The sequence below is a fragment of the Nannobrachium achirus genome, assembly GCF_963921795.1.
Source record: "Nannobrachium achirus genome assembly, chromosome: 2".
Classification (NCBI taxonomy): Eukaryota; Metazoa; Chordata; class Actinopteri; order Myctophiformes; family Myctophidae; genus Nannobrachium; species Nannobrachium achirus.
Window position 1 is genome coordinate 9,949,913 of NC_137811.1, and position 14,241 is coordinate 9,964,153.

At 43.1% G+C, this 14,241-nt stretch overlaps 1 protein-coding gene across 3 annotated transcripts in view; it reads left to right on the forward strand.

Annotated features, from left to right (window-relative positions):
* LOC308307113 (uncharacterized protein) overlaps positions 1–14,241 on the forward strand; it is a 41,258-nt gene that overhangs the window by 19,851 nt on the left and 7,166 nt on the right. For 2 of the 3 annotated variants that reach the window (XM_080752258.1, XM_080752259.1), the window contains exons 6-8: positions 1,593–1,668; positions 8,064–8,126; positions 9,896–9,965. In XM_080752258.1, the coding sequence (XP_080608384.1) occupies positions 1,593–1,668; positions 8,064–8,126; positions 9,896–9,965 (209 nt within the window). Of the gene's footprint in view, positions 1–1,592; positions 1,669–4,961; positions 5,438–8,063; positions 8,127–9,895; positions 9,966–14,241 lie in introns of those variants that run through there. The other variant, XM_080752260.1, reaches the window with a different exon arrangement.

Genomic DNA, 14,241 nt, shown 5'->3' on the forward strand with positions numbered 1-14,241 from the left:
GAATGCACAAATGAGCCCAAAATAGTGACGTCCGGGTTAATGTGGTTAAAGTTGAACCTCTGAAGCCCTTTTTTTAGAATTGTCGTGTGGTGAAAATAGCTTATCTACAAGTTCACAACGCGTATAGGTCACAATCTGTTCAGAGCTTGTTGATCAGTAATTTGCGTCTCTAATTGAATTTAATGCATGAAAACATTATTTCATATGAAGACTGTCTTTCATATTAACAGAGATAAAACACAATTGGTCCAAGTAAATGAACTAAGGCACACCAACAGAAAGCAAAGCATTGATGCATAGTGTGATCACTGGGTTGTGTTTGACAGCTTTACTACACGCCATCCGTAGCCACACGCCCGCTTTCATGACGCCACACCTTCATTTTTACATTCATGCTAGTTTCTGTGCCATCAGACATGTAGCAATGTTTTTCTGTTTATTTGTTTGTGGTTCTCAACCTTTTCAGGCCATGACCCCTTTGACTCAGTCCATAGCTAAATACTGTGAAAATAGCAGACCCACAAGCTTGTAGATCGACTCGTTTCATGTTTGCCTCTTTCTAGGGCTGTCACGATATGACATTTTACATGACGATTAATTGTCACTCAAATAATTGGCGATTAACGATTTAATTGTGTATTTGTCGTTGATAATTACATTTCTGTTTGGCTTTTAGGCTTTGAAGTTGTACATGGTAGATATGACACATAACCAAAATATACAAAGTAATTACTGACATATTTGACAACTTACTACTTAAAAAATAACTTTGATAGTGGAAATAGCCGATCTACAAGCTCACAACGCGTCGCGGTGCGACGCGTTGTGAGCTTGTAGATCTGCTATTTCCACTATTTTTGACTTTCTTAAAAATATATGAACATTTTTCAACATGGAAACGATTATGACGATTATGAAAAATTATCACGATTATGTCAAATAATCACGATTAGACGATTATGTAATAATTGTGACAGCCCTACCTCTTTCTCATATAATTTGTCCAATATTTGACCAGTTTGTTGATTACAGACCTTTTTAATACCTCCAAGTAAAGTCCTTAAATTGTCACTTCACTGTCATCTAGGAAGAGGGGAAGCCCCACAAAATCATGTGGGGATCCCCCCTGGGGGGTCCCGGCCCACAGGTTGAGAACCATTGTTCTAAATCCGACCGAACTGTATAATTCTTTTGTTAGGATTTATGTAACATTGTGATTTGTACATTTACTTCAGAGTAAAAAATGCCAAGGTTGAATTACTTGTATGAGGAAATAATGGGTGGTGAATAAATCCCATAAAGGTGGGACTGCTTTAAGTAGCGTGGCAATAACATGCATCGTTTCTCCCCCCCTTGTGTGTTTACATGTAAACTATGCCTGCCTGTTGCATGTCCTGCCAATTATGTCCAACTCCGTCCATGCATCTGTCCCTGTCCTTCTGTCTTCCTGTCTCTCTGTCCTTCTCTGACTCTGTAAATTCTGTCTGTCTGTCTCACTCTCTCGTTCTGTCTCTCTCTCTCTCTCTCTCTCACACTCTCTCTGCATGCGCTGTGTCTTGTGCCTCATGTTGCTCCCATCGCATCACTAACAGTAAAGTCCGGATGTTGGAGGAACAGCTGAGAGGTTTCGACCAATCACTGAAGAGTCTGCAGGCCTCTGAGGACAAGGTACTGGTCTTATCCCACTCTTCTGCCACCTGTCACTCAAACCCAGACGGCCAATGGGAAAGGGGGCCGGGGGGTAAGGGTCTTGCTCGAAACACTCCTCCCCCTTCCGTTAAGTGGCTTTTGTGAAGTCCCCGCCCACCCGGGAACGTACTCGATATATATATCACTAAAGTAATGTTGTTGTATTGCCCCAAGTCAAGAAGGGATTTCTGATCGATAACGTTATTCATGCCGACGTTAGGTTAACATTCTTTGTCACCGTAGACCGGAAAAGATCCAGATTTATTTTCCAAAAAGCCTCTTGGAAGAGGCTCTATATTCCATTAAAAACGAGTCAAGTGTGCGTGTCATTTTAGATTTGCGCGTTGGCTATTCTAAAATGGCAGGTGTACCAGCTCAAAGCGAGTCACTTTGTGGCGCACTGTGAGCTTGTACATCTGTCGTTCTTGAAACATTTTGAAAGTTCGAGAACAAACCCGATTTTTAGAAGGCATTCGTAGAAACGGGATATTGTCGATTTACAATTGTATAAATTGCCAAAACACGAGCATAAAATACAACACTTAAGAGCTCAGACCAGACGGACAAAAGCAGCATGTAAAAGATGGCACTTAAAAAATAAAAAAAAAAGGGTATTCGTTCAGACGGGAAGACGTGGCTCACGATTCCACCGGACTCTCCCCAGTACTCCTCTAGTCGCTCCATGCTGGGACTCGACCGCCTCAGCGCTGCATGTGCTCCGGCCTCCAGGATATCTCCCTGCATGACCTCCTCCCAGCACCCGCCGCTTCAAACGCCTCCCCCTCTTTACTCCTCGCGTCGCCCTCCTTCCTTCCTTCCTCCCCCTCTTCCTTCTCCCTCGTGTTCTTGTCCACCAAGCGCATCCTCTGCATGTCCTTAACCTCCTCTAGTCTCCACAGCCCGGCTTCCACAGGCCGTGCATTATTCAGCTAGCGTTTTGCAGGGGTTTTTTACTCTTCTCCTTGGTGTAACTCATCCACTGTTTAGCTATAGGAGCCACAGCACCTCCCCGCTGGTCAGTGGAGAAAAGCTCAAGGGTCATTCCTTGCTCCCCCCTGTTGTTTCTCGTTGTAAATCTCTCTCCACGTCTGTTTTTTGTCTCTGTCCTCCCTCTTTCCCTTCCAACCCTGGGTTGTTCTTTGCCCTCTTCTCCCTCCCTCCCTCCCACCACCATCCCACCCCCCCCCCCCCCCCCCCCCTTCTCCCCCTCCTCCCATTCTTTCCCACCTCTCTCCACGCACCGCGAAAACCTCTTCTTTACCCCCCCCCACCCCCCTCCGCGAACAAAACTTCCACGTTAAAACGCGACAAACCCCCCCGACAGCAAATGTGGCGAGTTGGACGAGGAGCTGAGAAATGTCACCAATAACTTAAAGTCCCTGGAAGCCCAAGCTGAGAAGGTAGGACGGGGGATGGAGGGCCCTGCATGCCTTTTACACATCAGACAATGTGAAGACGTACTACATGTACTACTGCTCACTGTGGGTCACCACCATGTCTTAGCTCTGCGGTCACTGTATGGCTAAAGCCTCAGTAATACTGGGTCGTGTGCCGTGTCGCACCCGGAAATGGCAGATCGACAAGCACATTGTGAGCTTGTCTATCGTCTATTTTTGGGCCGTAGCACTGGTGGCATCTCATTATAAATCACCCTTTCTGCTGCCTCAGGAATATGTCTCTGAATATACGTAGTTCCAAAGCTTACTGTTGCAATTTAAAAACTGTGAAAACAAATGGAAATGTGGTGTTGGTGCACCCCTAATTATCTGTGAAACAACTCGAACCACAAGCAGATAACAGAGAGACTTATTTGAATTATTGTTTTGAATTATTATTTTTGTATCCACAGTAGTTTTATGCTGTTTAGTTCACAATGTCTGTCCACAACAGCGATCATTCCAATTCAATGGTGATTCAGACTTCTAGTCAATGCATGACTAAAAAATGTCTGTTTTTTACTGGAGAGACCCTCTAAAACTCACTTTGAGAACCACTATAGCAGTGATTGCTTTGGTCTCAGTGAAGCTTGCCAGCAACACGATCCATGTTGTTCACCCAATACAGTGTTTTTAATTTCCTGGGGCTTTGTTTATCAGAAACTGATCTAGATCTGAGACAACAGGTCCTTAAAGGTTCAGGATCAGACTTGAGAACCACTAAAATAAATGTGTTTATTTTGTATGATGCTGGGTGCTTCAGCATTCTCGGCCTGCTTTCTTTAGCTGACTGTGCTATAACCCTCAAAGGAAGTGCGGTATCACCTAATTTATGCACCATCGTACGATGACGCCAGTAAAACAAAATGCAGATCTACAAGCTCACAGCCCGTCACATCGCAGCGCATTGTGGGGCTTTTAGGTCAGCTATTTTGGGCGCGCAACCCCGTCTTAAGACAAAGCATAAATCATTCTCAAGTCTTTGTTTCTACTGCTTTCACACACACACACACACACACACACACACACACACACACACACACACACACACACACACACACACACACACACACACACACACACACACACACACACACACACTCTCACACACACACACATACCCCAGAACCAGTTGGGGTTGCTGTCATTTCTCTTTATGTCCTGGCTGTTTGTCATTGCTCAACTGCCTGAATGAATGAACAGGCTCCAGTGGCCCAAATACAGAAATGAGCCACACGGAATTCTTAAAGGCGCATTTCACCCGTAATGTATCCAAGATGAGCCTTCAGTACTGTCGATTTAAGCTTTAACCCATTTTGGCCTGGAATAATTTTATACTTTAGCTATTGAAAAATGGCAGATATACAAGCTCACAGCGCGAGTGCGGCGCTGCAAGCTTGTAGATCTGCTATTTTTGAAAGGTCGTGAAACTTTGTGCAAATATGTGTATTTTTAAAGCGAACATTTGTAACTCAAATTTTGCCTCCGTGGGTCCCTGGAACTCAATATTTTGAGATGGGGATCCGTGGGCCAATTACATGTCATGTTGGGGGTCCTTGACATGAAAAAGTTTGATCACCACTGACAGAAACATAGGTTTTTCTACAAAGGATTTAGAAGACACTTATAGAATCCGATCAAAATATTCAAAGAATTTTATACATTTTCAAAAAAATAAATAAATAGCTGATCTACAAACTCGCAGCGCGGCACTGTGAGCTTGTAGATATGCTATTTTTCAATAGTTTAAAGCATAAAATAATGCGTAATAATGCGTGCCCGGACTAAATGTCTTAAGTGGGACTCTTTGTGAGCCGGGGTGTGTGTTATTTCCAGCAGCTCCTTGAAGCCGCTCAGCCACACCCTGCCTGGGCCGCCCCGAGCAGCTGCAGGAATGGAAACGGGCGCATAAAGCCGTGTCCCTGAAAGGCTGGACAACGCTGAGCCTCCCCAGCACACACCAGAGCTTTGTGGCTCAGAGAAAGAGGCTCTTTTATCAGCGCATTCCCTTCCTACAGCAGACAGAGCTGGACCAATGCATCCTGCCACTGATGTCATTCAGAGAGACAGGCTGCTTTCCTCCCAAGGCCCCCAAAACACGCACACAAACATACAGGGATGTCGCACCAAATTCTGGGCCCTGGGTACTTTTTGTAGATCTGCTATTTTTTTAAATTGTGATAATTTAAAAAGTCTTTAAATATTTAAAATCCTTCTAAGTTTTTTTTGATAAACCTATGTTTCTATGTCAGTGTTTCTCAAAGTTTTTCATGTGAAGGACCCCCAAAATGATATGTATTTGGCCGTGGATCCCCATCTCAAAATATTTAGTTCCAGGGACCCCCCCCAGAAGCAAAATTTGAGTTATGAGCTTAAAAAATAGCCTACTCAAAGATTTGCACACCATTTTCACGACTTTACAAAAATAGCATATCTACAATCTACTTGGTGCCGCGCTGTGAGCTTGTATATCTGCTATTTTTCAATAGCTAAAGTATAAAATAATTAAGGCCCCTCCACCTTGGGCCCTAGTAGCTCAGTCCCTCTTCGCCCCTTGTGACGCCCCTGCACACACACACGCGCGCGCACACACACACACACACACACACACACACACAGCAGCACCCTAGGCTGGGCTGACCGGACACTTCTGTACTAGTGATGGTAGTGTATACAGCAGTAATTACTACTGGCTGTCCCCAGGGCCTTAAGGACATTAGTGCACTGCCAATAAATACTACTGGCCTTCCCAGTGTGCCTTTTTTACGTCCTGATGAATGGCTTAGATGGTTTTGTCACGTGTGATACACTTACATGCTCATACCATACCCATAAACAATATATGCTATTCACTTGGGTATCAATAATACTATTCCTCAGGTGGAAGACGTTCATTCAGTTCGCTATGCCATAGTAAACAGTTCAACACTGATTGAAAATAAATGAATGCTTAAATGTTCACATAACGTATATACATTGGGGGCTATACTGACAAATTGACCAAACTTCAATATTTTGATCAAAATCATTCTTATTGTAAGCTCGCTGAAAGCGAGAACACTATGTTATCTTCATTATTTATAGAGTGAGTTCCGCCGCATAGTGAGTTCCGTCGCAGACAGTACAAAGGCAGGGCCCTTAGCCAATGAGGTGCAATTGAGTTGCGGGAAAAACATCTGGGAGTGGTGGTAGCTGGAGTATTGGTTGAGCTTCACATGACAGTGAGCTCGCTGGAGAATATTGTCACGAGCGAGCCCACACTGTTTTGTAGGAACAGTATCTCTAGTTTAATATGTAGTTTTGAACAATGTCAGGGACAATAATTTGCCAAAAGTATCTTCCGTTTCTATTGCTTCAAATTTTGTGTGATCCTGCCTTTGCCAGGGCAGGTCCTGACAGTGGGAGAGAAACGTGATGTTGAGCAATGACATTTGGTCCCTGGATATCATATTTGTTCCCCCAGTTTTATTAGTGTTGGAAGTAGGGCTTTCACCAACTAGTCGACTATTCGACTAGTCGACTAGTAAAACCACTAGTCGATCTTGTAGGTACTGGTCGACTAGTCATTAAAAAAAAAAAAAAAAAAATACATTTTCGTTTTTTTTTTCTACATTATGTAGGCCTAGCAAGCTAATTTCAATTCGATTTAGTTATAGTTTTATTTTTAACAACCATTATAAACGGAATATAGTTATCCAGTCACCCCACAGTGCATCCAGCAGCATCTCCCTGACCGGCGGGGGTTAATCTCAGAGTTCACCCAAAGTTCATTCAGTGTCATTGCTGCACACCGCAGCTTGTCCACTACAGAGACTACGCTACGCTACAGTACAGAATAGTTGTCAGTTTAAAATGGTAGCGCGAACAAAGCAGCAAGTGAAGAATGAAGACATAGCCTTAGTTCACAACAGACTGCCCGACGTTCGTTTGATTAGAAGTAATTAAAAGACGTGGTTTGTTTGTGTAGTGACTAGCGAGCTAGCCTAAAGCCTAGCCTAGCCAACGGGCAGAATGGATTATTGTGGACTTTGAGAGACACAGCAGATTTTGGTGAGTACATGGGTTTCCATGCCTTATTAACTGTAGCAGCTATGCTGGTCTTGTTATGTTGGACACGTATGTTGCACACGTAACGATACACACGTGGGTTTGTGTGGGTATTTGTTGTCATGGTAACATGGCTGCTGTGGAAAGCCGTGCCACTGCGCTCTTTATTATGACATAATACGTTAACGACTAGTCGACTAGTCGACTACCAGTGTCTTTGACTAGTCGATCTGTAAAAAATACTAGAAGTGAAAGCCCTAGTTGGAAGTCCAGATCCCATAGCCTGGAGAGACTGCCAAGCTGTCATAGGCTTGTTAGTTGTGTTGTGTTTATGTATTTTATATTGTTATGCTGATGTATTTATACATTGTTTTAAAGGTATAATTGGCTCTCAATGTAGAAACGAGAAAAAGGTGTGTAGAACGGGGCATACCCTAATAATGATGGTGATGCATTCGGTCAAATTTCCACTTACAGCCATGAAAGAGCAGTGCTCTGAGTGATTACCAGTTGCACATCATCTTTACTGACTTCCTCCAGGGATGTCGTGATCACATCACCCTAAAGATGTTATTTTCAAATCCAGCGTGCTTGTTCAGCGGCTGTGATTTCAAGACCATACTGTATTAGGTTTAGGTGTATTAGTTTTAGTGAAATCTTTTCAGAGTGGCTAAACTGTAAAAGTGTCTCACTAAAAAAGTAGTTCAAATACTGACTTATTTCCTATCAATTACACACCACATTAAGCCTTGAATTCATGGATATTTTCAATTCAAGCCTTCGTGGGGTTCAAATCTGTGGAGGTACTTCCTGCTTTCTCAGACGTCTGGTTCTCTGATTGGTTGCTTTGTTTTCTCTCCCTCCCTCCCTCCCTCCCCCCCTCACCTGCAGTACTCCACAAAAGAAGACAAGTATGAGGAGGAGATAAAGAATCTGACAGACAAACTCAAGGAGGTGAGACAAGCGTCACGGATTTAGGAACTAAGAAACGGTCACTGTACCGGAACTTGTGTTGTTTGTGACATTAGAATGCAAAGAATGCAACAGCCAGCACACACTCAGGTGGCGCAGTGGTAAAGTCCCTGCCCACCACCGGAGCTTGTGGGTTCGAATCCACAGTGGTACATCCGGCTTTGTCGCGTGCCTAACTATGCGAACACTTGGCCCGTTTTCGGGGGAGGGCAGCCGGGCGGGGAGGCTAATATTGGTCATTGTATGTAATCCTACGGGCTGCACCTGTCAGCAGGAGGCGCTGGGTGGGAGGTTTAGGGCGAAGTCCCTTCTTCGTCCCGGTGGGGGCTCCTCACTGGCAGGAAAGTCAGTAGGATGCAACAGCAGTTACTACACAGACATGTGTTTGGGGAGGAATTTATTGGAATAACAACAGAATTTGGGAGAAAGGGTAAAGAAAACAATTGGCTACTCAAAAAAAGAAACTGTCGGCACACTTTTGTGTTTGACTTACAGGTTGGGCTGGGTGTGATGTGGACAACATATCAGTCATTTTGATCAAATGTCTCTTGATAGTGTGGGCTTTGACAAAAAGGTTAGCATGAACGTAAACTAATATTAACAGCTTATGATAATTCTATATTAAAGGGGAAGACCACCCATTTTCAATATTGAACTGTGTCATTAATATACCTTAGAGGAGTTGTGTGGAAATAGAAAAAAAGTTCCCTCTCTTCTGTGTTGCCTAGAACTGGAGGATTGATTTTGGGGTTTGTATTGTAAAGTACAACTTGATGACATCACACATTGTACTTTACAATACAAACCTCCAAATCAATCCTCCAGTTCTAGGCAACACAGAAGGGGGGGAGCTTTTTTTCTATTTCCACACAACTTCTCTAAGGTATATTAATGGCATATTTCAATATTGAAAATGGGTGGTCTTCCCCTTTAAGCTTGATAAAAAGTCAATCATTTAGGAAATTCAAATCAGGACATGGCCCTGGGTTACACATGCAAGCAAAACAAATGCTCGTGAAATGTTTAAAACAAACGAGACAGATAGGTGACGGGAATCTACAGTGAACACAATGTCTGAGTGATGATCCTCACATAAAAAAACAAACCCAATCATTTCTACATCCAGTAATGTGTCTACATCAGAGCTAAGGGAGCTGCTCCTGCCTGTAGAAACAAGACAAGCTCCATGAATGAATGGAAAGGTTGTGGGTGACCTAAATATCCATCTATAAAATGCACTTATTATCACTACCTAATGAAAAGCCTGAATGACCCAAATACACACTTCAGTAAATTGGGTCCTCCGTGCAACACCCGTCAAGTTGTGAATTTGAATAGATTAACAGCTCTTGAGATGATGAGAACGGTGTTCATTTCTTTGACTAAAACTATGACGACCTACAAGCTCAAATCAGATCTACAACACAAATCTACAGCTCAGATCTACAAGCTCACATGGCGATGTATTATGAGCTGTATTTCTGCCTGCAACTAAGTGCAAAATCAGCCATTACGATGCCATCAAGGCCTGCCATGTTACATTTTTTTGACTAAAACCTAGACATACTAAGACCTTTCAGATGACTAAAATATGAGTAAAACTAAACTAAATTGTATTCAAAAGACTGAAAATGAACAGTGTATGTGAAGGACGTTCATACTGTGCAGGCATACAGAGATTCCTGGTATTTACAGAAGGATGTTGATGCAGGTTCATCATGTGTGATTAACGGTTTGTTTCTGTGTGTCAGGCTGAAACCAGAGCTGAGTTTGCTGAGAGGACTGTGGCCAAACTGGAGAAGACCATCGACACTCTGGAAGGTATGCGTCTCTCACTGTCTCGCTCTGTCTTTGACCCAGTATTCGCTCTGTCTTTGACCCAGTATTCGCTCTGTCTTTGACCCAGTATTGGTCTGATAATTGGGGATGGGCGATATGAGATTTCTGGCCAATATCGATATCCGGTATAATGAATTGCTGTTTTGGCCGATAACCGATATAAACCGATGTCGATATGATCTCGTTCTGTATAATTGGTTCATTCTGAAAAAAGGCATATAAACACTGAATTTAAAAAAGCAATGCCTTTTATTCCAAAACTATGGATTCAAATGTTATTGAAACGTTGGCCCATAACATAAACGGCTTGAGTAGTAGTTTTATTTAAAAATCTTCCCCAGAAAACACTGTTAGAATATGCTGCTTTCTTCATCACGAAAAGGCTTTTTCAGGCTTAAAAAATATAATTATTATAAAATAAAACCAATATAATGTTGATAACGATTCGACGCCGATATTGCATTTTAAGGCCAACATCGTTCGATATCGATATGATGACCGATTAATAGCCCGTCCCTACCAGTAATAATTAGTTGTTGTTTCCTCCAGTCCGCTGCCAGTGTGTGTGGTCAGACGGCGTGTCTGTCCCACTCGGCAGCACAAGGCTGTTAGACAGGACATGGACCCTGCTGCTCTGTGTCACCGGCCTTCTGTGACAGCAGCTCTCCTCAGGTGCTGCTTGTTTTGCTTGGGACTGGAGTGGAGTGGAGTGGAGTGCAGTGCAGTTTGTGCTTTGTAATGCTTTTTGTACACGTATGGAGACTTGTGTGCTGTGGAATGGAGTGTGGTTTGCCCCGGAATGCAGTATGACTTGGCCTGGAGTTTGGTATGATGTGGCGTGTTGCCTATATAATTGTATAACTTTCTTTCTTTTTTTTTGCCTTGGAAGTCCTTCAGAAACTTGAACCACTTTAAGCCTGGAGGCCCCGTGCTGCTGGCCATAATAGAACACATTTCTAAAAATCGTTGAAATTTGTTTGACAGAAATGGCAGCAATGGCTGATTTACAAGCTCACAACGCATTGCGATGCAACTTTTTCTGACCTCGTAGATCGGCCATTATTTATGAAATAGATCTTAGATTGACATGCCCTGACATCTAATCTAGACTGTTTGTGTTCACAAGTTCATTTCATATTCTCTAGTCTGAACAATCTAATATAGACTGTTGTAGACAGATTTAGAATGTGAGTCACTGCTGTTCATTTACAAAGGATGAGTAGGCCTATGATAAGACAACCCCTAATGGTAATGTCAACCCTCACCACACTGCATGCCTAGACTTTACCTGACCTTAATTCTAAAGCCTAATCGTCAACGCATCAGGCTGGTAGTGAGTTACTAGGGCCCAAGGTGGAGGGGCCTTAATTATTTTATACTTTAGCTATTGAAAAATAGCTCACAGCGCTGCGAGCTTGTAGATCTGCTATTTTTTGAAAAAGTCGTGAAAATGTGTGCAAATCTTTGAATGTCTTTTTTTTTTACATTTGTAACTCAAATTTTGCTTCTGGGGGGTCCCTGGAACGAAATATTTTGAGATGGGGGTTCATGGCCAAATACATATCATTTTGGGGGTCCTTCACATCATGTCACCACTGACATAGAAACATAGTTTTTTCAAAAACACTGTAGAAGGATTTGAAATATTCAAAGACTTGCACAAATGTTCACGTTATAAAATGGCAGATCTACAAGCTGCTATTTATCAAAGGTTAAAGCACAAAATAATGCGCAGTGAATCCTTGTACCCAGGGCCCAGAATTTAGTGCACCACCCCTGGTCCCATACTTCATATCTGTTCTATTAGAGCTGGGGAAGTTTGGCTGGTTCCCAGGGCGATACACAGTGTCATCTTTGGAGGGTACATTCCAGTTGTTACAGTACATGGACGTAGCAGTAGATTGATGTAGCTGATGTGTGCAATAAGGATGGGACGAATTGAACATTTCATATCACGATTATTGTGACAATAGAAATCGGGATTTACGATATTATCGCAATCTCCACGATACGATTTGAGCGGTGGTCCCGCCGCTCCTGTGATTCGCTTTCAAGATGTTACTGGCTGGCTGGCTGGCTGGCTGGCTGGCCGGCCGGCCGTGTATGTCTGTCGCCTGCCATACCTCTCCTGACCACACACACAGACCACACACACACACACACGTTAAAGGAGGGGCGCTATTGAGCAGGGCAGGAAGACAACACACTCTGTCTCTCTCTCTCTCTCGTGCACGCACGCGCACACACACACACACACACACACACACACACACACACACACACACACACACACACACACACACACACACACACACACACACACACACACACACACTCAGTCAAGAGATATAGAGCAGCAGCAGCAGCTCCACACAGACACACGCAGTGAAGGGCGAACGTGAACTGAACGTCCTTTGTTTTCGCTTGATGAACGAATTGTCGAACACGATCATTCTGACGCCCGTGAACGGCGTTCGGCGGCGTTCGGCGGCCGTTCATGCGGCGGTCCGCGCCTCTGTGTGGTCGTCTGTCCTCTCGTCTCTCTTTTCATTCACATGCTCCAATAGTACGCACTTCAAGCAGCTCCTCGTGAACGTTGATTATGCGGTGCTGTCTGCAGCTGCACTGTGAATCTCCTCCTCTCGCAAGTAAAGCCTGACTACTTTGTCATGTGTGTTGCACGGCGAAAATAGCTGATCTGCAAGCTCACACACACACGCTCCACTTCAAACGAGGTTTGATTTTTTTTACTCATAACGTAACTACTTAACCACTGTTTTTTTTATTGTTTTTGAGCGGTGGTCACACCGTCTCCTATACGTGGCCGTGTGTGTGTCCAGCCGGGAGGGGCGCTGTTCTCACACACACAAACATACACACGCACACACACACACACACACACACACACACACACACACACACACACACACACACACACACACACACACACACACACACACAGGGGGGAAGGGTGGGTCAGCATGTGTGGTCAAGTATTATTATTATTATTAACAAACTGAATGTTTTAGGGTCAAATAAATTAGAGTGTGTGAAGAAACTACAGCATTGTAAAGCACACTAACCCCGCTGCACCCACCCAGTAGTGCTGTTGCACAGCCTCCACGACCACCGCTCAGTTCACACGGGTGTGATTTTTCTTTTTATCACGATAAACGATAATATGGCTTATCATCCCACCCCTAGGGTGCAAGCTAACCTAAGTGGGACGGTTCCACTTTGCATCGGAGTTTATTTTTTACCTGTAAGTAGGGCTGTCACGATCATGATATTTCACATGAGATCAACGATTTAATTGTGTTTTTCGTCATTGGAAATTACATTTCTGTTTGGTTTGTAGGCTTTGAAGTTGCACATGGCAGATATGACACAACCTAAATATACAAAGAAATTAAGGACATATTTGACAACTTTATACTTAAAAAAAAAGAACATTCTTAACGTGTAAACTATTATGACGATTATGACAAAATAATTGCGATCACTTGTCAAATAATTGTGATTGGACGATTATGTAATAATTGTGACCGGTCTACCCTGTAAGCTCATAAGCAGCGATGTTTAGGTTGCCATCTAGTGTGCGGAAGGTGAAATTACATTGCGTGGCTGTAAAAGGCTGGTCTGCACACCAGTGTTGATTTTGTCGACTAAAACTATGACGAAAAATTTGTCGACTGGGTTTTTTTTCACTGACGAAAAACTAAATAAAAACTAAGCTGTGATGACTAAAACTAAGACTAAATATATTGACAATTTCGTCTGCAAAATAAAAACAGGACTAAAACGTTAGGGAGGGACTAGTGGAGGAGAAAGTCATTTTATGTTTGGTTGCTCTCAGGTGTTGCTTGCAACACCTTTTATGTTTGGTTGCTCACAACGCGTCGCGCTGCGACGCGTTGTGAGCTTGTAGATCGGCTATTTTCAGCATGCAACCAAGTGTAAAATCAGTCATTACGATGCCATCAAGGCCTGCCAAAATACATTTTAGTTGACTAAATCAACTGTAGATTTAGTCAACTAAAATCTCGTGATATTTAGTCGACTAAAGTTAGACTAAAACTAAAACTTTTCAGGAAACTAGATTATGACTAAAACTAAATGAGATTTTATTCAAAAGAGTGACTAAAACTAAATGACATTTTATTCAAAAGACTATGACTAAAACTAAATCAAAATTTGCTGTCAAAAACAACAGTGCTGCACACAGTGCCTTTACATAAATGTGGGGCTATGTGATGCC